The following is a 24,852-nucleotide window of genomic DNA, read 5'->3' as shown; positions in this document are numbered from 1 at the left end:
TTCCTGCCAGGAGCTCGGCGTGCACGGTGTCCCCTTGCTCAGTGTTGACCCTTACAACAACCCTGTGAGGTAGTTTGGTCTGCGAGAGAGTAATTTATGGCTGCGGCCTGTGAGGTAGTTTGGTCTGCGAGAGAGTAATTGACGGCTGCGGCCTCCCCGATCCTCTCCCCCCGCCCCAGTCCCATAGGGGCCCCAGACGAGCTCGTCCCCCCCACGCCCCGTTTCCCAGCGCCTCCCTTGTTTGATGCGGCCCGCCATGTGGGGCCTGCTTCCTTCCCTCCCTCACTCCCTCCCTCCGCGCCCACTTCCCCTCAGAGCCGCCATCATCGGCGGCGGGCGGGAAATTCGAGCGCCATTTCCGGATTCCTTTTCCGTGTCGTTTTCTGTGAGGGAGGTTTTATTTTATTTTTTGGGAAGGGGGGAGATTAAATTTTCTTCCCCCCCCCCATTTTGGGATGGCGCAAAGAAGAGAGTCCGAGGAGACGGACGAAGAGTTTTCAGACGCTGAGGTAAATGGGGGGGGGGGGAGGGGAGGAGAAGCCGGCTTTTATTCAGTGCCTCATAGATATATATGTGTGTGTGAATAATGTCTATTATATGTGCGTGTTATTTATTCAGCGCCTCATAAAGATATATTTATATAGGCGTGTGTGTATTATATGTATATATGTGTGTGTGTGTGTACATATATTTGTGTGTGTGTATATTTATGTGTCTATATATAATTTATATTATATATGTGTTATTTATTCAGTGTGCGCATGTACATATATTTGTGTGTGTATATAATGTATATTATATGTGCGTGTTATTTATTCAGTGCCTCATGAAGATATATTTATGATATATATACTTATATGTGTGTGTGTGTATTATATATATATGTGTGTGTGTACATATATTTGTGTGTGTGTATATTTGTGTGTGTATATAATGTATATTATATGTGCGTGTTATTTATTCAGTGCCTCATAAAGATATATTTATATATGCGTGTGTGTATTATATGTATATATGTGTGTGTGTGTACATATATTTGTGTGTGTGTATATTTATGTGTCTATATATAATTTATATTATATATGTGTTATTTATTCAGTGTGTGCGCATGTACATATATTTGTGTGTGTATATAATGTATATTATATGTGCGTGTTATTTATTCAGTGCCTCATGAAGATATATTTATATTTGTGTGTGTGTATATAATGTATATTATATGTGTGTGTTATTTATTCAGCGCCTCATAGATATATTTATGATATATATACTTATATGTGTGTGTGTATTATATATATATGTGTGTCTGTGTGTGTACATATATTTGTGTATGTGTGTATATTTGTGTGTGTGTATAATGTATATTATGTGTGTGTTATTTATTCAGTGCCTCACGAAGATATATTTATATGCGTTTGTACATATATTTGTGTGTGTATATTTGTGTGTGTGTGTGTGTATATAATGTATATTATATGTGTGTGTTATTTATTCAGTGCCTCATAGATATATTTATGATATATATATTAAATGTGTGTGTGTGTTTTATATATATATATGTGTGTGTGTGTACATATATTTGTATGTGTGTATATTTGTGTGTGTGTATATAATGTATATTATATGTGTGTGTTATTTATTCAGTGCCTCATAAAGATACATTTATATTTGTGTGTGTATAGATAGATAGATAGATAGATAGATAGATAGATAGATAGAAGCGGGCCCCGTAAGAGGGGGAAACCCCGTCACTCGTAGGGTTGCCACCTTCATGGAGAAAAAAGGGGTCCTTGTCGGGTTGCCAACTCCGAGCTGGGAAATTCCTGAAGATTTGTGGGGTGGAGCCGGGAGAGGACGGGATTTGGGGAGGGAGGGGGGACCTCATTGGGGTACAGAGACACCCCCCTTTTCTCAATGGAATTCAATAGAGATGCTTGTTATATATTTAATATATATATGCTTGCTTATTAAATTGCATTTAACCTAAGTCTTCCTCCTTCCATCTCAACTTAATTCAGTTCTATTCGAAATTAATAACTATTAGTAACTATTCCAAATTAATAACTTGCTTATTAAAACGCATTTAACCTAAATCTTCCTCCTTCTGTCTCAACTTAATTCAGTTCTATTCCAATATATAGTTATTAATTTGGAATAGAACTGAATTAAGTTGAGATAGAAGGAGAAAGATTTAGGTTAAATAGGTTTTAATAAGTAATAAAGGTGTTAACAGGTATAGAAGAATACGTGGAGATGTAATTCAGAAGAAGTTGGCCATCGAATGGCAAACTTTGCGTGTTTATACTGTGTATGTGATTTGATGTGTTGATGTTTGTTTGTGGTGTCTGAATTTAGATGGGGCCGGGTTGGCTATTAGATTTATTGATTTATATGGTTTATAATCTGCTTTACGCACTGAGAATCTGGTAGATTATGTAATGTAAGTCAGTGCATTCAATAGGATGAGGAGGTCTAATAAATAGTGTAATAAGACAAGGATTTGCATGACATGTTAATGCATTTTCTAGTTGCGTGATGGTATAAACAACTTCCAACATTGCACTGCAAAAAATCTTTCACATTTTGCTTGAGGTCCAAAAATATATTTCTGGTGTACCGTCCCAAAGAGTTGAAATCAATGTTGACAATATGCATAATTTTCTCTGAGTTGTTTCTTCAGGTCTCTAACCCTGCTTTAAATGTTCTATTATTGCTGCCGTTGCTGATCAATATGTTTTAACTGGAATACTGTGGTTTTTAAACAAAGTATTTTGCATTGCTTGTTTATTTTCATCTGTGTTAAATATGGCGTTGATTTTTTAAAATAGAAAACTGACTCCTAAATTTGCAAATCAATAACATAAATTGTCTCCTTGCCTGTGGTGCTGGGTTCTTTTTGGGAGTACTTGGAATTTGGGGGAGGGTGCATAAAATCCCCAAATCCCCTATTAACCATTTTATGTATTTCTCTGAAGATAACACTTCTTGTGAAACAGTCTTATCTTAAATTTAAAGTTATTCTCCCTCTCCCATAATACTAGAACATGGGGTCATCTGCTAAAGCTGGAGGGTGAGAGATTCAAAACAGATAAAAGGAAGTATTTTTTCACACAATGCATAGTTAAATTGTGGAACTCCCTGCCCCAGGGTGATGGCTGCCAGCTTGGAGGGCTTTAAGAGGGGAGTGGACATATTCATGGAGGAGAGGGGTATTCATGGCTATTAGTTAGAATGGATACTAGTCATGCTGCATACCTATTCTCTCTAATATCAGAGGAGCATACCTATTGTTTTGGGTGCGGTGGAACACAGGCAGGATGGTGCTGCTGCACTCGTCTTGTTAGTGGCTTCCTAGAGGCACCTGGTTGGCCGCTGTGTGAACAGACTGCTGGACTTGATGGGCCTTGGTCTGATCCAGCAGGGCCTTTCTTATGTTCTAAACTTTATGTGATCCGCCTTAAGTCCCAATGAGAAAGATGGACTATAGATAACGTAAAGAAATAACATAAATACAAAATAACTAAACTAAGTATGTTTTAAGGCCCGTGCTGGTGTTTAGACTTTGTATCATATATTATGGGTTTTACTGTTTTTAAAACTGTTGTGACCTCCCTTGAGGATCCAGCAGGATAAAAAACTGGGCTAGAATTTAAAATATCTTTATTATGCACATGGCGAAGGCCTACACAATTTGTGATCCAACCAACCAACAGTCTGCTAAGCATGCTTATAAGGGATTTGTAAAAGGAGCCATGCTGGGTCAGACTACTAAAATTCCATTTATTATAGCATTTTGTTTCCAACAGTGGCCAGCCAGATTCTTACATGGTCCCCACAAGCGGGGCATGAAAGCAGTAGCTCATCTCCAATATCTAAGGCAAACTGTCTCTGAACATTGTGGGGTGTAATAACTGTTGAGGGCCCTCCGCTGTGGATTTGTCTAATCCCATTTTAAAGCCAGCAACCAATGCCCCTTCTTGTGGATCTACTGCCCAAATTTCATTGGGCTCCACATTGAGTTCCAGAATTAAGGGAGAGGAAGAAACAGGTACTCTCTTTCCACTTTCTTTTCATCTTGCATAATATTATGCATCTCGTATCATGTTTGGCCTTTAGTAAACCTTCCATTTTTGTTGGATGCCAACGGATCACAAGAAGTGCAGCCCTGATGTGGCATGTGGGAGAGCCAATGTATGGTACACAAAGTGTGTATGGTACACAAAGTGTGTTCAAAGTGTGTTTCGTTTCCATCCTTTCCAGAGATTGAGGGCTGCCGTACACTACACCGTTGCTTGCCTCTGTCAAGAAGTTGCAGAAGACAAAGATATCCAGTTTAGTAAACAAGCTATTGCCGCTGTTTCTGAAATCACCTTCAGACAATGTGGTATGGCTTTTCTGTGCATATTTATTTTTGTCCATCAAAGCAATCAGCATTTTAATGCTTTTCAAAAATAGAACTGGAATAATAGATGTTCTGGAGCTGACTTAATGATTTGTTTTGCTTTTCCTAGCACCAGAGGGAGCCCTAGACAAGTTCTGAGAGATCCCTTGTACAACAGGCCAAACATCACCCCCCCACACACCCACACACACTTGACTTAACTGTTGCTTTTAACAGTGTATTTTATATTCAGAGCTCTATGTGTTCGATACATACATGTGAGCTTTGCTATTATGTGCAGAATGTGGCATGCTTAGAACTCAGCAAACTCTTTAAAAAAAGATTCTAGTCCTCTTGATGGGGAAGGAAAGCTGGAAAAGGAAGTGCTGTGGTTGGTGGTAGCTCATCTCAGGGTGGCAACCTGATGTCTGGGTGCTCTCTCTGTCTCTCTTTGTCTGACTTTCTCTCGATGGAAGGTAGGTAGGGTAAAAATCAGTGCAGGCTCCGAACAGCTCTATTTGCAACTGGCTAAATTGCTCAGATGGAAGAAACATTGCTGAATTAGTGATGCATTAGTCCAGATGGCTCCTTTGGTTATCTGATCCCTGCTGTGTGGAAAATCATAGTACCATCTTCTGGCCAACTGTTGCGGACAGCAGAGCACCTCTGCTTCCTGTGGTGGAGAAATAAAATCTCTGGGCCCTGCTGCTAAAGTCCCTAGTTCAAGACACTACCCCATGTACTCACTCTCTATTTCCCGTGTATATTGATCACCTTTTACAAATTTCCATACCATTGTCTTCTCCCAGTCTGCCCCCCACCCAAACAGTGCCAACGCATTTCCAAGCTGCAATCCTGGAGACAAAATTATGCAAAAGAGAAAATTCAGCATATGCAATTTTGTTTTCACTCTAAGAGGAAAACGTATATTTGGTGAGTGAGGTTTATAGTGGACATAGGCTCCTGACTACACCTTTGTATGCTGTGTGTTCTATACTAGCAAGTCACCTGATCTGGCAAAGGATAGTCATTGCAATAACTTGGAGCCTTCAGCTAAAGACAAAGAATGGGCTGATTAATTCAAATCTATGTGAAATTGCTCCCCCTTCCCTGTCTCTTCAAGTCTCCTTTTTAAATCTACCTCTTTGTTCAGCTTGCTTCTCAGTAAATTGCTTACTTGCTGCCTTCCTTCAATCACCTTACCGCTGCAAACTTTGCTTCAGAGCATTAGTACTTTATGGACCTCTTTCCATTCTTCATTTTGTCTTACAAATCTGCTTACAACTCTAGAGCCTGTGTGAAGTTTCATCACACACTTAATACATTCTGTTACAAAATTCTAGACTGCAAATCTTTTGACTGCTTTGTCCCCTGAGCAGCTGGAACGTTTTGCATGTTTTGTGCTGCCGCACCAGCTCAGTCAATCGATGTCAGTCAGAGAGACACACAATGCAGTGGAATTTATCAGATCAATAGAGAGAGGTTGATTTGCAGTAGATATTCTGCCAGTGTACTTGATGAAGTTAATGAAACTATTCTTCTTTCTAGACTTTGAGAGGGGGAAAGTCTGAGATAACTTTTTACTTTCCTTTTCAGACACCTTCGCACAGGACCTTGAAAGATTTGCTAAGTAAGTACTATGGAAAGATGCAATACTAGAAAAGAAAAAAAAGAGAGGGAGAGAGTGATTTGGATCCAGTGGGGCATGGGCAAATGGATGTGTGCAGACACAGTTTTTTCCCCACCCTCTCCTCCTCCTAGTAGCTCCCTGAGACCTCCAGTGATGCAGGATGTTGTGCAGACAAAAAGTCACAAGCCCCTTCCCCCGGGTGGGTGGGGGGCTTAGGAGGAGGAACCAGACTACCACTGCTTTCTGCCCCAATGGGATTTCTAATGATGGGGAAAAAAGGGGAGGGTGATTTCACTTGGTTCTCTCTCCCTCCTGAGTCCTCCCCGCCCCCGCCCCCTGGCTGTGTGGCTTTTTATCCATGCAAGTCCTACAAACTCCAGCATCAGTGTTTTGGAGCTCTCAGAGCGCTCCGTAGGGTGCACGTCTGTGTGTGTTTGGTGAAAAATCTGAATGTTGAAAAGTTTCTCTCTTCTCTCTGTTTTCCCCAGAAGCGAGATGATGTTGAATTTTAGAATTAGACTTTGATGAAGCCCATTTATGTTTTGGCAGGGCCAAGAGTTCTATTATTTTGTAGTCTGAATGCAGGGTATTGATTCAAACTTGTAAGCTTTTCTTACTCTCCCCCCCAGCCCCCCCCCCAATCCTTCTGAAGCATTGCTGAGTACTTGGCTCAAAGAGTGGTTGCATTTTCCCTAGATGTGTGTAGCTCTCAAAGACTCTGGATTCTTTGGTAGATTTCCCCCCTCCCTTTTTTATTCTCGGAATTGCTCTGGAAGCCTGTATAAAGCAAGAAAATGTATGTACACAGCTTGCACAAAAAAGCAAATTGCCTAGAGGATAATGACGCCTTTGTGTGGAGCCTTGCCTCCGGAGTGAAGCCTTGCGTGTGGATTGTGTTCTGCCTAATGTAATTGCATGCAGGTGTATGGCTAAGCTGCAGCAAACAGCGGTCGGAGGGTCCCCTTTTGTAAGCAGCTTGTTAGGAGCAAATCGAACCCCTTCAAGAGCAGCGTTAAGTAGGTGGTTTGATTTCAGCTTTTCAGAAGAGTTTGTCCTGTCTTCACAACTGATGGGTTCCTGTCTGTCAAATTAGAGCTGTCAGTAGTGCAGAATGATTGCTGTGACATTTTATTTTTATGAAACAAGTTTTGAAGCCTATAAACTTTTTTTTTTTTGCTACACAGTACTGGTGGGTAGGATTGTCATTTTGCAACGTGAACATTGGACACGTGGCTTTAAACAGACATCCGTGGCTGCGTCTGCCTGGTCCTTTCCCAGTCTTATCATCCCCCTCTTCCCTCCTTCATCTGCTGTGTCTAGCAGGACTCCAGGAGGTGCTTCCATAGCAGGTGAGGGGACGGGAGAGGGCAGGCAGGCTGCTGGCCTTTCATATCAAAAAGATCACAAAAGCAGCATTTAAACGAACTCCTAGCAGAACACTAGCTAGAAACGGAGAGCATCTGGTTTGGGCTAACTCATTTGTAGAGGGTGATGGGGTAAACTTGCCAGGTCATGTAAATGAGGAGAGGCTAGAACATGACATTGACTGAATGACAGGATATTTCTGGAAGAACAGAAAGTTGTAGAGGAAAATTTTCGCTCCATAAGACACACTTTTTTCCTCCTCAAAAGTGAGGGGTAATGTCTGTGCGTCTTATGGAGTGAATGCCGTCTGGGCGCGTGCGCGTCGGGATGGCGCGAGCTGGCATTCCCCGCCCCGACGGCCAGCTGGGAGGCAGGCAGGGCCGCACAGAACCGGCTGGGCGCGTGCGCCGGCTCGCACCGTCCCGACGCGCACACGGCCAGCTGGCTCTGTGCACCCCGCCCGCCTCCCAGCTGGCCGTCGGGGCGGGGAACGGCAGCTCGCGCCCAGCCGGCTCTGTGCGGCCCCGCTCGCCTCCCAGCTGGCTGTCGGGACGGGGAATGCCGGCATGCGCCGTCCCAACGCGCATGTGCCCAGCCGGCATTCACTCCATAAGACAAGTTTTGAGAGGAGGAAAACAAGATTTTTTCTTGTTTTCCTCCTCTAAAAACTAGGTACGTCTTATGGTCAGGTGCGTCCTATGGAGCGAAAAATACGGTAGGTTCCAAGGATGCTTGGAGAGAGAAGCAAGGTACAGTTATTTGTATGTACAAGGTAGAAGCCTCCGAACCAAGATGAGAGAGCTGGAGTGCTTGGTGCTAAATAGGAGTATCACTGAATACAAACACAGTAGAAAGGACAGTGAATGCCATAATGGGGTTGGTATAGTTCTGTATTTCAAAGAGGACATGTAATCTAACAAGCAGGAAAACACAAGAGGACTATACTCCCCCACCCCAACTGTTATTGTCTATCTGATCAAAACATTGAAGAGTGATCTTGAAGTGGAGGCAGAAATGAGAAGCAATCACTTTGGGTGACTTCAGCACTTATTGCATTTTGTGCAAATGTTAAATGCGTGTCGCAACCTTAGCAAAAGGACAGAATTTCTAGATAACATAAATGATTCTGCCTTGAAATAGTTAGTTACAGAATTCGCTAGAAAGGAGATGACTCTGGACTTGTTCCTGAGGGGTGCTCCAGACCTGATGTGAGATGAAAGCATTGCTCAACCTGTTGGGAACTATGAAGGCAGCGCTATTAAGTTCTGCATTTTTGTCAATGGATAGTTGCCCAGAAGGTCCAGCACAGCCACATTTGATTTCAGAAGAGGAAACTTCTTAAAAATGAGGGGATTAGTTAAAAGGAAGTTGAAAGGGAGAGTAAAGAAGGTCAAATCCTTTCAGGATGCTTGGAAATGATTTATATCCACAATAATTGGAGCTCAGATATAATGGATACCTCAGATGATTAAAGGTACCATCAAAGCCAGGAGGATGCCAGTGTGGTTTATGAGCAAAGTCCAGGAAACCATAAAAGGCTTCCTTTAAAAAGGGGAAGTCTTGCCCAAATGAGGGAAGCAAGAATGAGCAAAGGATGATAGAAAGGCAAGCAAAATAAGAACTTGCGGAGCATGTTAGTAAAAAAAAAAAAAAGGCAGACATTAAAGCATCCTTTAAATACACCAGAAGCAAAATCCCAGCCAGAGAGACAGCTGGGCCTGTAAAGAAGTGAAAATATTGCTACTGGAGGATAAGATTGCAGAGAAGAGAATGAATTATTTGAGTCAAACTTTGTTTGTTTGTTTGCTTAATGAATTTATGTCCCTCCCCAACCAAGGTTGGGCTTGGGGTGGCTTACATCCTGTATAAGCACAACCATACATGAATCATGTAAATAATGACAAACTACACATAAATTACCATTAAAATCTCCAGTAAAAATCCACAATTTATACCTTATCAATGAATTTTATTTTATTTTATAGTTACAACATATATTGCAATCATACAGGTATCATATATCTACTAAATAAACATTATTCATCTAAATTATAAGTATTCATAACAATAAAGACTCCCCTCCCCCCTCCTCTATCCTTTTGATATACCATTTCTCCCTTTTGTATTGTAATTTCTAATCCAAAGAAAATGACCCTATATTTTCATGAGCAAAAATATCATTATACATTTATAGATTACTTATATTAACCTTCATTACTTTTCATTTATGCATTATTAGTTGTTATCCTTTCCTTTCCTTTTACCTTTTATCCCTTAGAACAGTGGTTCTCAACCTGGGGGTCGGGACCCCCAAGGGAGTCGCGAAGTGTTTTCTGGGGGGTCGCCGCCACTGTCCTGGGACAGCCCCCATCCCGGGCTGTCCAAGACTAACCCAGACGCCCTGTAACCCTGATCCGTCCACAAGGGCAGGGAAGACCCCAAGCAGAGAGGTGAGGAACTGGCCGACTGACAGCCAGAAGGAGCTGGACTGCAGAGACGCGGCGGCATGCCGCCGCACACCAGCTGTAGCCCCGCTGCCCAGCTGAGAGGTGGGCAGGCCAGCCCTGGGCGCGGTCGCACTTGCGCCAGGCGGATGATGCGGCAGGATGTGTGGGAGGCCGAGGAAGCTCCCCTGGCTCGGCCAGTTCAGGTCTCGGAGGAGAAGAGGGCGGTCCCCCTTGAGGCCGCTACAGCCACGTTGTTTTTACTTTTAGCCGCGCTCGGGTGGGGCAGGAGCTTCAGCCTGGAATCCAAGTGCGCATGTCTGTAGTGTGGCTTCGCTTTTCTGCCCTGAGTCATCAGTTCCGCTCTAGCAAGGCTAAGGGGGAGAGAGTCGAGGTGCATGCGCAGTTTGGGATTTCCCCCTCGAGTGAGCAGGTTCGGTGAGGCGCAGAAGGAGCGGTGACTGGCGGAGGGGAGAAAAAGGCACGAAAAGTCCGAGTGGGATAAGTGGCCCTCGGCTCTTTCCTGGCCCTTCGCTCTCGTGAGGTGATTAAACGGAGCTCCGCTTTGAGGGATAACTGCAGTTCTGTGCACAAGCAGTGTCCCAGTCACAAGAGAGGGGGTTTCCTCGCGAGAGCCCCAGCCTGCTTGGAAGAGTTTTTGGGGAGAGAGGGGAGGACAAGGAACGCAGTGCATGCTCAAAGGCACTCTTTCCTCCGTGCCAGGAAAGGTTGCCGCGCCACACAGTCACAGCCGCTGCGCAACAGGTGGTAGTACCGTTTGCTTGTTTGTTTTAAACTTTAAAGTAATTATATATATGGATACCCTGGACTGTCAAAAAAATAAATGTGTTTTCTTTATCCTATTGAAAATGTCATTTATGCAAATTTATGCAAATGTGACGAGGGTCGCAGGTTACTTGGCAATTGTAAAAGGGGGTCGCAACTCGAAAAAGGTTGAGAACCACTGCCTTTGAAGCTCCTTGATCAATTGATCTTGAGCAGCATATATCTAGTGTTGGAGGGATATAAGGACTGAAACAAATCTTGCCACTGACAATGTAGCCTTGGGGTCCCTATCACTTAGTAATCTAAAAAAAAGTATAAGAATAAAAAAGTCCACTCTTACATTATTATATTCAAAACCAGGATTAGAACAATGCGTAGCCTTTACATTCCCCCTTATTTAATTCGTTTTCACAGTATAACTTCCATGCCTCCCATTCTCCCACAAACTCCCTGTTCTCCTTTTGTTTTATTAACGCAGTAAGTTTAGCCATTTCTGCCAGTTCTAACATTTTTTGTATCCAGTCACTTTTATCTGAAACCTCACCGTTTTCCATTTTGCTGCATACATCAATCTTGCTGTGGTGGCATATATCAAGAAATATCTCTGAGTTAAGATAGTTTCCGGTATTATACTTAACAACATCATTTCCGGTCCTTTGCTTTTTCACACAACCACCAGGTGTGGTGAAAAGAACCAATCTCATCTTTACATTTCCAATAGTTCGGTGACATTGTTTTATACATCGTAGCCAACTTTTTTGGTGTCAAATACCATCTATAGATCATCTTATATGTATTCTCTCTTAGTGGTTGTGACAATATGGATTTCATATCTAGTGACCAAAGTCTTTCCCATCTATTCAATGGATGTTGTGTCCCAATGTCTGTGCCCAGGTGATCATCATAGGTTTAATTTGATCTTGTTTGGTGTATATAGTTAACAGCAATTTATACATCTTTGAAATCAAATGATCATTTGTATCCAACAAAAATTGTTGTAAAAGTGATTTATCTTTAGTGAAACCTATCTTCATATCCTGGGTATATACAGAGTTTATTTGATGATATTGAAACCAAGTCAAATATTCTTTCAGATCTTCATAGTCCTTTAGGGCGTATTGATTATGTTCCCATTTTAAAAGATCTTGATATGTAATGAATTGGGAAGGTCTTAATGGTCGTAATGTTAGCATTTCTTGTGATGATATCCATAACGGTGTTTTCATTTCCAAAAGATGTTTATAATTTTGCCAGGTTTTTATCAAAGATGATCTAACTACATGATGTTGAAATGCCGTATGGGTCTTAAGTTTATCATACCACATAAAACCATGCCACCCAAATCTATTATCAAAACCTTCCAAATCCAATAAACGTGTATTTTATACCTTATCAAGTCCAGAGGCATCAATAAAATCATATAAAAGATGTGGGGTGGTTACCCACATTGTGGAGCTATTTTCAGTGTTGGTCTCTAGAGCTGAATTACACATGAACACATGAAGCTGCCTTATACTGAATCAGACCCTTGGTCCATCAAAGTCAGTTTATACCCCGAAGGAGTATAAACTGTGTGAATGTGTGTGTACTGTATGTTTGCTTGTTTGTTTGTAAAATCCTAATAAAATATTTTTTTTTAAAGTCAGTATTGTCTGCTCAGACCGGCAGTGGCTCTCCAGGGTCTCAGGCAGGGGTCTTTTACATCACCTACTTGCCTAGTCCCTTTAACTGGAGATGCCGGGGATTGAACCTGGGACCTTCTTAAAGAGGTGTGATGAGAGATGAGGCCCTAGAGCTAATTGAATTGACCAGTAATATGCAATCTGCCACAGTAAGATGCAATCTGGCCTCCTTACCAAAGGACTGGAAAATAGCAGACCTAACCTGAGGGAGGCAGCAGAAGGAGGTGAAGGGGAAGAATCTGCATTCATTCTGATTGCACACACTTGGGGAAGGGGGACGAAGCAGTTGTGATCAAGGTTTCCTGGAAAGGGCGGGTTTTGAGAAGGCATTTGAAAGAAGCGAGAGAGGTGGTATCACACAGGTGTTCTGGAGGGCAGTTCCAGGCATGGTGTAGTGGTTAAGAGCGGTGGTTTGGAGCTGTGGAGTCTGATCTGGAGAACCAGGTTCGATTCCTCACTCCTACACACGAAGCCAACTGGGTGACCTTGGGCTAGTCACAGCTCTCTTAGAGTTCTCTGAGCCCCACCTACCTCACAGGGAGTCTGTTGTGGGGAAGGGAAGGTGATTGTAAGCCGGTTTGAGTCTCCCTTAAGTGGTAGAGAAGGTCGGCATATAAAAACCAACTCTTCTTCTTCAGGCACAAAGGGCAGCCAGGAAGCAGGAGAATGCTAGATGGCTGAGAGTGCCAGGAGTGAAGGGTGAAGGTGGGATAGTCAGCAGGATGGGGGAAGGAACGAGGATGAGAAGTTTATGCTGGCTCTGGCTGACTATCATCCACCCTATGCTGCCTCATTAGAGTCCTGCTCGAGACAGCTTTCAATTAAAATTAAAGTTCTCCATATACAGAAAACTTCTCTTTTTCACCTATACCCAGGCTGGAGTTAAGCAGATTTAATTTGGAGACTGTACTTTGGTGTATTACTTGTGTATTTTCAGTAGCTCTGTTAAATTAGAGTTGTTGTTTGCACCTAGTTCTTACGATAGGATAAGTGAGAAAGCCAGCCACCTAACTGACTAAAACGCGGCTTAGTCTTGGTGTGAGGATTCTGCATCACCTTTGGGTGGTTTTGAGTTTCCCTGTGGCAAAGCATGCCTTAGACCACAGTGATAAGCATGTGGTCTAAGCATGCCTTAGACAACAGTGATGCATACCTATTCTCTCCATGATCAGAGGAGCATGCCTATTATCTTAGATGCTGTGGAAGACTGGCAGGATGGTGTTGCTGCAGTCATCTTTTTTGGGGGCTTCCTGGAGGCACCTGGTTGGGCCACTGTGTGAACAGACTGCTGGACTCAATGGGCCTTGGTCTGATCCAGCAGCGCTTTTCTTATCTTCTTATGATGTCATCCACTTATGTATTAGAAATATCGTGAAGTTCTTTTAGTCTTCCAGCCATATTCCAGCTTGTTTACACCACTTTCAAGGCTCCACCCGCATCTTAACCTTCACTATTAATGTTGCTGCTTCTTGTGTTGCCGTCCCTTTCACACAGTTGCCTCTCCTCACCTGTCATGTAAAAGCCCAAACTTTCTAGCCAGATTAAACTGTAACCCTTCAATGGCTATACAAGGCAGAATTTTGAATTTACCTTACTCGAAAAGGACTTGTCCATGCTCTTCTGGCTCCTTTGACTCATTAGCTCATGGAATGTCGTTTCTATGAGGACCTTAGAGCACAATATATCTCTCCTCTTTTAATACATAAATTCAATGCCTCTGTGTCTGATATAATGCCTTTTTTATTAAGTGATAGGAACCCCAAGGCTACATTGGCAGTGGCAAAATTTATCTCAGTCCTTATATCCCCCAAACATTAGATTCAAAACTATGCTGCTCAAGATCAATGAATCAAGGAGCTTCTAAGGGATAAAGGAAGGAATTGTATAGAAGCCCAAACTGTTTGCTCCAGCTCATGTCAGAACTATCAGGAGAGCCCTGCAGTACCAGCCAAAGTGTCCATCTAGTCCAACTTTCCGTTTCCAACAGCAGCTAGTCAACTGTTAGCCATTTTGGGCACTTTACTAATCCTGATTGCACATCTTTTGCCCCCAATGGCAGCCTGCCTGCCTGCCTGTGTATTCATTCTTCTGGGTCATCGGAGGTCGATTTACTTGTTGCAAATAGCAGTTCTAAATCAGCGCCTTTATATAACGGGCAAGCATGTAATTGTGTAAATCAAGTGGGACGTGAATGACTCACATAGCACCTGGTCTGTGGCAGCAAGAGCTCTAAGACAGCTCTGTTTGTCAGATTTGTTTGTAGGGTTTGTTGAGGGACATTCCCCCCTGCCCCTCTAAAAAAAGCTTCCTTTATCATTGCTTTTGAATGTTTGAAGAAGTGCAGGTAAAAGAAGATGCAGTAGTAATGTTAACCTTTTTATTTTTTACCATAAGAGTTAGAATTAAAAGGCAGTTTGATTCAGCCCCTTATTCATTCTTTTAAATCTTTGTTTGTTCACATTGTTTGCCTGCTTCTTCACTTCAAAAAACAAAACAAAAAACCAAACAAACACAAAACGCCCTCCACGTAGATAGAGAATGTGCATGCAAGGGAATGAGAACATCTACTAGTTTCTTGACATGCTATTTTCCCATTTGTGGGGAGATTGATGTCTGTCTGTCTGTCTGTCTTCTGTCTGTCTGTGGGAGACCACACAAAAAAGAAAGAGCACCGCAAACTGTAATGTTTCCTTACCTGCGATTTGAAGAGGCAGAATCCGGGTAGACTCTACTATGTGATTTGAGGGACACACAGCTCTGTCTTTAGTCTTGGGAGGAAGGGATGTGACAGTGGCAGAATCAGGCTTCCTCCTGAGCAAAGCAAGATCTCAGTGGTTGTGGAAAGAGGTGGGGTGAAGACAGAGTACCATCAGGGAGAGATCAAAGTCAGTCCACTTGCCAATTCAGACTGGGCAGTGACTAGGGCAGGCCAGTTCAGTGGGCACCCACTGTTTCCAGAAGTGGCTTGCAAACGCATAGTCAGTTTTTCACAGAAATGGCAAAGTGCCCCAGAATCCTCAAGATGATCCACCCAGGCTTAAGGTGTCAAAAATAACAGGAGCAGGAACTGAGAGCCATGGCTCAGTGGTAGAGCATCTGCATGGCATGCAGAAGGTCCCAGGTTCAATCCCCGGCATCTTCAGTTAAAGGGACTAGGCAAGTAGGTGATGTGAAAGACCTCTGCCTGACACCCTGGAGAACTGCTGCCGGTCTGAGTAGACAATACTGACTTTGATGGACCAAGGGTCTGATTCAGTATAAGGAAGCTTCAAGTGTTCATTTCAGTTTGTCATTAACATATTGCCCATCCAGGATCTGGAAAGTCACTGAGGAGTACTGGGGGCCAAGAGAAGCCAGTGAGAGTTGTGGACCATGGTGGAAGATAGCCAAGAGAGAAGAGTGTTCTGCAGGCCTCTTTCCAAGCCAACAGCATGTGCTGTAATTACTTGGAACGTGCTTAAGAATGACTCCCAAACTGCTGTGTCAAGACTGACAAATCTTTTCTGACCTTAAAAACACAGTCTAAAACTGTGCTGCCTGTTTCTTCTGTAGTTTCATATTAATCTAAGTACCTCTTCTGCTAGCACCAGCCAGTAAACTTTCCTGTAAGCAATTCATGTTTTGATAGTTATCTGTATTCCCCCCCACCCTTCTCTCTTCACTCAGGCATGCAAAACGAATTACAGTTAAACCTGAAGATGTGAAACTTTTGTGTAGAAGGAGCAACTCACTGGTGAGATGAAAGCCTTCCTTTCTTGCTAGGTTATTTCTAAATGAACTAATATCTGCTCCTACTTCATTTGCCTTTTCTTCTTGAGATTAGATGATTGGTGAGAACACTGAGACGGCTGTTGCTTTTCTTGCTTTGCTTTTATACTGTTGTTGTCCTCAGAAGTGTAGTGATGCACACTGGAGCAGTATTAAACCTGGCTGCAAGAACATAGAAGTGATGTGTTTAAAGCATCGTGCCTTGCTCTGGAAGCCCATTTTATGGATGGAAGGGTGTGATATAAACAATCTAAATAAATAAAATAAAGGAGACTCAGAGCTGCTATTTTCAGCCATCTCCTGCAATGTCTACCTCTGGCTTGAGTTGGCATGTGTGTTGGTGGCAATGTTTTCAAGGTAGGTTTTGGCCTCTCTTGCCTTTGAGGCTAGGCATGTAACCATTTCTTTGTAAAAATAACACTAAATTTTAAGTCAGTCTCACCCCCCACCCCAAATAGCATGGCTTCTAATTTTAACCTAATGTGGGAAAGTTTCTGCTTCCAGTTGCTGTCTGCACAATATGTTGCTGTCTTGGAAAAAATTGTGGGTAAAGGGTGCAGTTGAGTTGCGCGTCCTTGAGCTAACAGCTGCAGCGTAGCTTAATTGGGCATGGAACATCTTGTCAGGAAGAAGAAGACGGTTGCTCCCGTCTACACTCTGAGACTGCAGCTGTGCTAGTTAATAGCCCCCTTTTAAAAAACACATTTATTATTAGCGTCACTCTAATAAGGGAGTCAAGGCAGAACAATACAAGCAAAAGATCTGGGGCTTGCACTGGAATCTGCCGTGTTGTATCTATAACCGTCTCCGTAACAAGGAGTACTTGATACAAAGAACAATTAATATGCTAGAGTTGAATCTGATTATATTTGTAAGGGGCAACCAAGAGTGGATCCATACCCCACACATCAAGCTGCCTTATACTGAGTCAGACCATTGATCCATCTACTCAGACTGGCAGTGGCTCTCCAGGGTCTCAAGTAGGGGTCTTTCACCTCACCTCCTTCCTAGCCTTTTTAAACTGGAGATTACAGGGATTGAACCTGGAACCTTCTGCATGCCAAGCACAGGTTCTTCCACTGAACCACAGCTCCATCGGAGCCCTTTAAATGATCGAATCCATAAGGATGCCTCCATCCAGATGAAGCTATCCATAATCTGCGAGTTGCTGCAGCTCTGCTCTGTAATAGCAGAGATCAAGCAGGTGGGCATAGAATCATAGAGTTGGAAGAGGTCACCAGGGTCATCTAGTCCAACCCCCTGCACAATGCAGGAAATCCACAACTACCTCCCCCACACACACCCAGTGTCCCCTACTCCATGCCCAGAAGATGGCCAAGATACCCTCCCTCTCATGATCTGCCTAAGGTCATAGAATCAGCATTGCTGACAGATGGACATCTAGCCTCTGCTTAAAAACCTCCAGGGAAGGAGAGATCACCACCTCCCAAGGAAGCCTGTTTCACTGAGGAACTGCTCTGTTAGAAAATTCTTCCTAACGTCTAGATGGAAACTAATTTCATAGCCTCTCAACTGTGTGTTGGGACTTTAACTTGTTTTTCCAGAGGATATTTTGAAATGGTTTTCATATTTCTGATGCTTCTTGGGTCCTGTAGTGAGTGAAGTTTTAATGTGATTTGCTGGTCTTCTGTTGTATTTTCCTTTTTTAAAAAAAATCCCAACGGAAATCTTAACTCTGTTCACAAGTTACCTGTCAACGTGATCAAAAAACTGCCATCCTCCTAGCCTTTGTATCATACAGCCTTGATACCACATCGCCTCCCTTTGGGGGAGGGGGGTTAGAGTTGCTTTTTAAGCTGGCTGAATGGCTGATCCTGTGAATGATAAAGTCTTTCTCTGTTTCAAGCTGAGGTACATCACACAGAAGAGTGAAGAGCTTACTTTGAAAAAATTGGAAGGAAAAGCAAAGAAAAAGAAGACATCCGGCAGAACCTCCGAAGAGCCAGCGGGACCTGCTGCAGCTGACAGTGAAGATTCCAACATGGCCTGACTGCTTTTCTCTCTGGCTGTCTCGGGGACTCTGGCTGATACTGCCAGTTACTGCTTGTCTTTGAGCAGGGCTCACTGTGGTTAGTTTTAAGGAAGTGCAATATAATTGGGGTGTTGGTTCCATCTTTGAGAACACATGCGAGAAACAGATACTTTAGAGGATTCAGGAAAGAAAGATCTGTGTAAATGGAAAAGGTATACAGCCTTTACATTTTTGTATTTCCAAGGGCAAAGTCACTTATTAAACAGATAATTTATTCGGGCTGTAACAACACTTTTTATTCATATAGGAGCAGCAGTCATGTCTACTTACTGTTTATAACATTTAGGTCCTCATTTCTTCACTTAAGAAATGGCTCGGGGTGACTTAGGATGTTAAATTAAAACAATAAAAAACGTACAGAAAGTAAGCAGCATAAAAGCTGATTAGAATAAAACTATTAAAAGCCTTGTCAAGCAGATAAAACATGCAGGTATAACTGGCTATCCATGATAGCAGTAGCCCTACAAGCAGCGGCACCATCTTTTAAAAAACAACAACGAAGAGCCAGTAAAAATAAAAGGTGGGTGATGTCTGATAGAAAACTTCATGGTGGAAGACAACCTATTAAGCAAAAATAAATAATGTTTTGCCTGTGGCTAATTATATTGATACGATAAACCTTAGCTTGGAGGGCAGAGAGCCAGCTCATCCTACTCTTTGGGAGATGTCTCTGTGTATCCAGTGTTCTATGGATTTACATTTTATTTAGCTCACAGTATGCTACCAGGTGTATACAAGACCTGGATCTCGTGATCCCCAAACTGTCAAACTTAAATTAGTCAGAATATAGAGGAAAGGAAGGGTTGAATAATGGTTTGGCAAAGATGGGCTGAGGATAGTTTAACTGGTCGCACGGAGGAAAGATTTTGCAAATGAAGGTGGCTGAGATCCAAAATGGTGGTTAGGCTTCCGTTCCCACTCTCCTAATGGAATCGTCTAATGTTATCTCTGTTGACGGCAGATTAACTTACCCCATTGCACAAACTGTTTATGACTCTCCCCTCAGTTTCAAAAGCAGTTTGCCATGTAGCAGAGCGGGGAAGATCTGTTCAAGCAAGAACAAGTCTAAAGCCTCCTTGCTCATTGAACTAAATTCAAGGATGCCTTTTTGATCTCTAACCAATGTGCTTTTCTAGAGGGGCATTGCCAGTGAAGTGGGTGCTAAGAGGCTGAAAGAAAAGGAAGGTCCTCTGGACAACTTGGCAGACTTCCCAGAAGTGGGAGTGTGAAATTAAAGCCAAGATGTCATATAGCTGATCTGCTTCCAAAGAGTGGAAGAAGGAAGGGGGTGTGTGGCAAGAGATGGGGAAAGCCTTAAGGATAAAGGCCTGGAGGAAGAAAAGGATGGAGAAATAGAGGCGATGATGTAAGGATAAAGGAAGGAGAAGGCCTTTAGCATGGGCAGTTTGACATGACTGAAGAAGACAGAAGTGATGGAAGAAAAAGTCCAGCAAGAAAGAGATGGTACTGCAGAGCAGGGTCTGAATCAAATATGTTTTGTGAGATCTTAAGAGGAAGAAATTTTAGGACTTTATAAAAGCCTGGATATGAGGGAGGACAGAAAGGAGATTGTGAAGGTGGTTGCTTTGTTGCACATACCCCCATACTAGGGAAATGAGGGCATCTCTGAACGGTAAAACCGTTAATGCCAGAAGAGGGAAAGAACCAGTACTGCTCTTGCAATAAGATCTTGTCAATAACTTGCAAGGAGATTTGTAGAGGAATTATTTCTTCGCCCATCTTCAGGCACAAATCTTTGTTTTAGCATCGTTCTCTGCAGCGCCTGTGTGGAGATGAAGGATTTAACAATCTTGACTTCTGCCTTCTTCCACCAAACTGCTGAGTGCTTCTCAAGGGGACCCATTGCCTGAATTTTGCCTTTGTTCAGATCTTGCATCGAGCCTAAACATCTTTTGCTTATAGCCTGGTAACTTGACCTTAGTTCTGCTATTTGGAAATGGTTACAGTTGAACATCCATCCTTTACTATGCTGTTAAGACTGTGGATGACTTGGAGAGTTCCTAAACTTCGTTGCTGTTGAAGATGTTGTCATAAAAAGCTCATTCTGGTTATGTCTTGAGGCTGTTGTGCATCTTTCTCTCTTGTTCGCAGAAGGCTGTCTCCCTTTCCTGCCTTAAACTCATCCATAAAATCCACCATTGTGAATCATTTGTTGCTAAATCACCCTATTTTGTGCTCAAAGTGGCTCTAATCATTATGGGAATAATGGTGAGGAAATGAGGTTTGGTTAGGTTTTTTTTAGCAAATAAAAATGCAAACACAGCTTAAATAACAGAAAATGCACTCTAATGGCAACTGCACCCAGAGGCTCTAATTAAGGGTTAAAACTACACAAGATGCACAATTTGGGGATGTAATTGCTCTCTGGTTTGTGCGTCATTGCTGGAGCTTGGGCAGGGGGGAAGAGTAGAGGCAGAGGGGGATATTGACGACGGCTTTAATAAAAAAAAACTTATTAAGTTGGGAAGTGTATATGCCCCCCTCCCTCCAAAAGTACAAAATATAACTTGCAAGCAGGTGTTGCTTGTAGCAGAACAGAGCCAAATGGCATTCCTCGCTCAGCCCCCGCTCTGCCTCTTTCTCTTGGTGTTCATCTCGTCCTCCTGGTCCATGGGGGCTGCAGCTGCGGCGTTTCCTATTTCGGAAGGGCTCGTGTGGAAAGACCGCAAGGTAAGAAGAGAACAGAGGAAACTTCACCACTGTGTTGCAAGTGATGGAGACAGCTAAGATTTCAAGCACATTTTTGATCAAAGCGCGTTCTCTTTAGCAAGCTTTAAATGCGAGATTAACTAAGGAAAGTAGAAACTGATTTTTAAAAATTTAATCGAAGGTGATGTTTCATCTGGGGATGTGTAAAATGAATAGGAAAATATGAAAGGTGGACTTTGCTTTTAGTTTCCATTATGTTAAGAATGCAATTTCTTATGCTTCTAATTCTTAAAAAAAAAAAAAAACATTGCTACTATGGTGTGGGCAGTATTCAATTGATCAAAATTTAATAAGCAGCTAGAAGTCGAATGATTGTTTAAATTCCTAGGTTGTACTATGTGGGTTTACAATTGGTAGCTCTTTCTCTACCCTGGCAAGCTTCAAGTTGAGCCAGTAATGGCTTACAGCCCCATGTTATCAATGCCAGCTCAGAAGTCATTCCCATTTTCTTTTGCGATGCCTCCGTCTAACTAAGCCTGTGTAGCATTTCAGCCTTTGCATTAATCCAACTGAACTGCTGGCTTTGGCTCCCACTATAGGTATATTTACTTGGCAGTTCATAGAATTTACTTCTGGGTAAGTGTGGTTAGGATGGGACCGTATGCCTCCCAGCACCAGTTGATCCCGTATGAGGCTGTAGCAACTCAGAAGTGTAGACTGGCACTAGGTTGCCAAAGCCAGGTTGGGAAACTCCTGGGGGTTTGGGGATGGAGCCTGGGGACCAAAGTGGGGTACGATGCCATAGAGTTCACCCTCCAAAGCAGCCATTTTCTCCAGGGGAACTGATTTCTGCAGTCTGGAGATGAGCTATAATTTCAGGGGATCCCCAGGTCCCACCTGGAGGCTGGCATCCCTACCTGGCACACTTAAAATGGCATTTACAAAAATCATTTTATGTAGGATTTGTACAGTGCAGTTCAAAGCAGAGTTAGGTTGGTCTAAGAGCATTGGAATCAGAGGGCTTAGACTGGAGTAACTGCCTAGGATTGCCCTGCTAGTCTCCCTTCTATACTGAAATTAAGCCTTAGTATGTGTAATTGGTCTGAATGCATGTTCTTACCCCATTTATCTCCCTTTGTTCTTTCCCTTTACAGAGATTTTAGATTTTAGATTTTAAACTCCTCCGGCTAGGGACCCGCCATCTCGTTATTTGTTAAACAGCATGCACGTTGATGTTACTATATACATAATACATATTTTATTATTTTAATGAAAACTTAAGCATTTGGTTTTTATTGGGTTACATGCTGGGGACATATGATGAATCGAGGGGGTGGGATAAGTGATTTTGGAAATTTTTCCCTTCTGGGATTATATAAGCTCATGGGGAGTAAACTGATGTCCTCATATATATATTTTTTCCATTTCAACAGATTCAACTTCTTCCAATATTCTGTGCCTCCTGAACCACGTTCAGTCTTCATCAGGCCATTGGTGGCAGTGCCAGGGTTTTTTCTTTTGCTCATAGTTAATTTACACAGTCAGTACTTGGGAGTCTCCCAAGTATCTATTTAAAACATTTGTTAGCCATCTTTCTACATTGTGGAACTTAAGGTGGTGTGTGTGTGTGTGTGTGTAAAGTGCCGTCAAGTCGCAGCCGACTTATGGCGAGCAACAGTTTTAAAAAACACAGAAAAGACCACAATATAAAATCTCCAATTACCAATAAATAAAGACTAAATTAGTCAAATGCAGTCCTAAATAAAATATGGTAATATAGAAGCCCCAAATAAAATACAGAAACCCTTACCTTGTCTGTCAGTCGTTTGGTTTTGCTGTTTTAATGAGCGGCATAAGCCACCTTTTTCCATTAGGTAGAATGAAATTAGCAATGAGTTGAACTCAAGTACAGAAAATAGGAATTTGAGTGTGTCATGGCTTCAAGAATGGTGTACTTTGTTGGCTGAGATAGCTTTGAAATATGGACGAACTTGCCCTCAGATCTCCACTGTATCTGTTTCAGCTTTCAAAGATAATACACCAAAGCTCCTCATTTATCAATATAATTGAGCGCTGCTATGTTTTTTTTAAAAAAAGCGGTCATTAAAGGAGTCCTTTTAAGACTTCAACTCTGAGTGCTTGATTTACTGTACTCTCTTGAAAAAGATCCAAGAACCAGTGCATAAAATTCACCATTAAAATGATACTTTTCATCCAAATTATTGGATAATCTACAGTGTAGAAACCAGATAGTTTATTAGCTGACGTCTTGTCATTTTGTAGCTGACGTCCTTTGTCATTTTGTTAATACAGGCTTTTTGATTGAAAGGTTTAGAGTAGAATTCTTAATAGAGAGTCCACAAAGCAGCGAAGAAGTTTTGTTTGCAAGTCCACTTAAAAACGAAGCAAACAAGGGTGAACGAGTGAACCCCTGTTCCTTTCCTCTGTCTCAAAACATATCCACTCCCAGCTCCGTGGGAGAGAGCAGAACACAGAGGCAGAAAGTCACAGCTTGTTGAGTCCCTGTCAGTGAAGGAGCTCAACAGTCTTTCCTTCCTGCCTCTGGCTGAGAGCTAAATAAGGCTTCTATTAGGTGGTAAGGCTCAGTCTGACCTCTATCAGTTAAGACTAGCCGAATACTACAATAAAAAAAACCTCACTGTATATAGAAAACCAGCATATCGGGGAAGGAAATGACCCTTGACATGCTAGCTTTCTATGTTCAGAGATCTTTAAAATGTAAAAGTATTCAATCACATCACTCTTCATCTGTAGCTTTTAATTGTACACGGTGACCAGCTCAGTCAGAACTAGGCCCTAGAGGGGAAGAAGAAGAGTTGGTTTTATATGCTGACTTTCTCTCCCACTTAAGGGAGAATCAAACCGGCTTACAATCACCTTCCCTTCCCCTCCCCACAACAGACACCCTGTGAGATAGGTGCGGCTGAGAGAGCGTGACTAGCCCAAGGTCACCCAGCTGGCTTCAAGAGTGGGGAAACCAACCCAGTTCACCGGATTAGCGACCACCGCTCATGTGGAGGAGTGGGGAATCAAACCCAGTTCTCCAGATCGGAGTCCACCGGTCCTAACCACTACACCATGCTGGCTCTGGGAAACAAGATCACACAAAAGTCCCAAGCCAGATCAGTGTTCCAAGACAGCTCATTTGCTCCAATGCTGCTTTGTTAGAACTGGTTTTCAGGGAACTTGTATATCGCTGGATGTAACTTGTATGTGAATGCAAAATAACCCCCCTTTTCTCGATAGCATACCTGGAAAAAAAAAACAAGTCTTGCATTTGAGTAAATACAGTATCTGTACTTCCCCAGCTGTTTCCATGGGCCTGGCTTTCTGTAGCAATACCTAACTTGCCTCTGCTTCCTTTGCAAGTATTTCCAGGTCCCGGCAGACATAAAAAGGAGTGAGATTCTCGCCTTCCTCTCTGGGCTGGCCGACTGGGTGTCCCACGTGAATGAAGCCCCCCTGTCAAGGCAGGAGAAGACTGACCTCCGTCCCCGGCAAGAGCGAGCGACCTTTCCTCAGCCCCCAGTTCGGGAAAAAGCGCCTTGCAAGAACTTCTTCTGGAAGACGTTCTCCTCCTGCTAACAGGACTATGTCCCCGGAATGCTTCCTTAGCACCATCGGACTCTCTCGAGATGAGTACGATCAGTGACAGCTCTCTTCTGGGAGCTAGTGCTGTTGTGATTACATTCCCCCCCTTCCCTTTCGTCAATAATTAGTCCCAGGGAAACAAAGAGTCTTGTGGCACCTGAAGACTAAACAAATTTTATTGTGGCAAAAGCTTTCGTGAACCACAGTCCACTTAGTCAGCATGTTGCCCTCCAATGGCAGGCGCAAACAGAAAAAAGAGATGGTGGGTGAGTCATTACAAAGTAAGGTCAAGCAATCCAGTCAAAAAGAGCGAACAACCCCATCTCTGGGGTTGGACAGCTCATTCTCCCTCTCCCAGGCCCTGTTAAGACCAAGACTGGCTGCATTCCCTGGTGACAACAATCCTGTATTCATGATGGGCACAAACACGGCTTGTTTGCTCTGCTGTCCTGCTCCTTTGG

General features: G+C 42.8%; 2 protein-coding genes across 2 annotated transcripts; both read left to right on the top strand.

Annotated features, from left to right (window-relative positions):
- Positions 1-455: 455 nt before the first annotated feature.
- CENPS (centromere protein S) lies at positions 456-18,080 on the top strand. The gene is made up of 5 exons (XM_056865487.1): positions 456-509; positions 4,261-4,384; positions 5,978-6,011; positions 15,955-16,021; positions 17,924-18,080. Exons 1-5 carry the CDS (start codon positions 456-458, stop codon positions 18,065-18,067), a joined length of 423 nt encoding a protein of 140 aa, XP_056721465.1. The 3' UTR covers positions 18,068-18,080.
- Positions 18,081-20,595: 2,515 nt separating this feature from the next.
- Positions 20,596-24,456, top strand: CORT (cortistatin). Its single transcript, XM_056865413.1, has 2 exons — positions 20,596-20,800; positions 24,170-24,456. The coding sequence occupies exons 1-2, from the start codon at positions 20,675-20,677 to the stop codon at positions 24,383-24,385; spliced, it is 342 nt and encodes a 113-aa protein (XP_056721391.1). The 5' UTR covers positions 20,596-20,674; the 3' UTR covers positions 24,386-24,456.
- Positions 24,457-24,852: the final 396 nt, after the last annotated feature.

Source organism: Euleptes europaea, chromosome 19 (genome assembly GCF_029931775.1).
Source record: "Euleptes europaea isolate rEulEur1 chromosome 19, rEulEur1.hap1, whole genome shotgun sequence".
NCBI lineage: Eukaryota > Metazoa > Chordata > Lepidosauria > Squamata > Sphaerodactylidae > Euleptes > Euleptes europaea.
The sequence above is the reverse complement of the archived record's forward strand: the minus strand, read 5'-3'. Positions and strand labels throughout refer to the sequence as shown.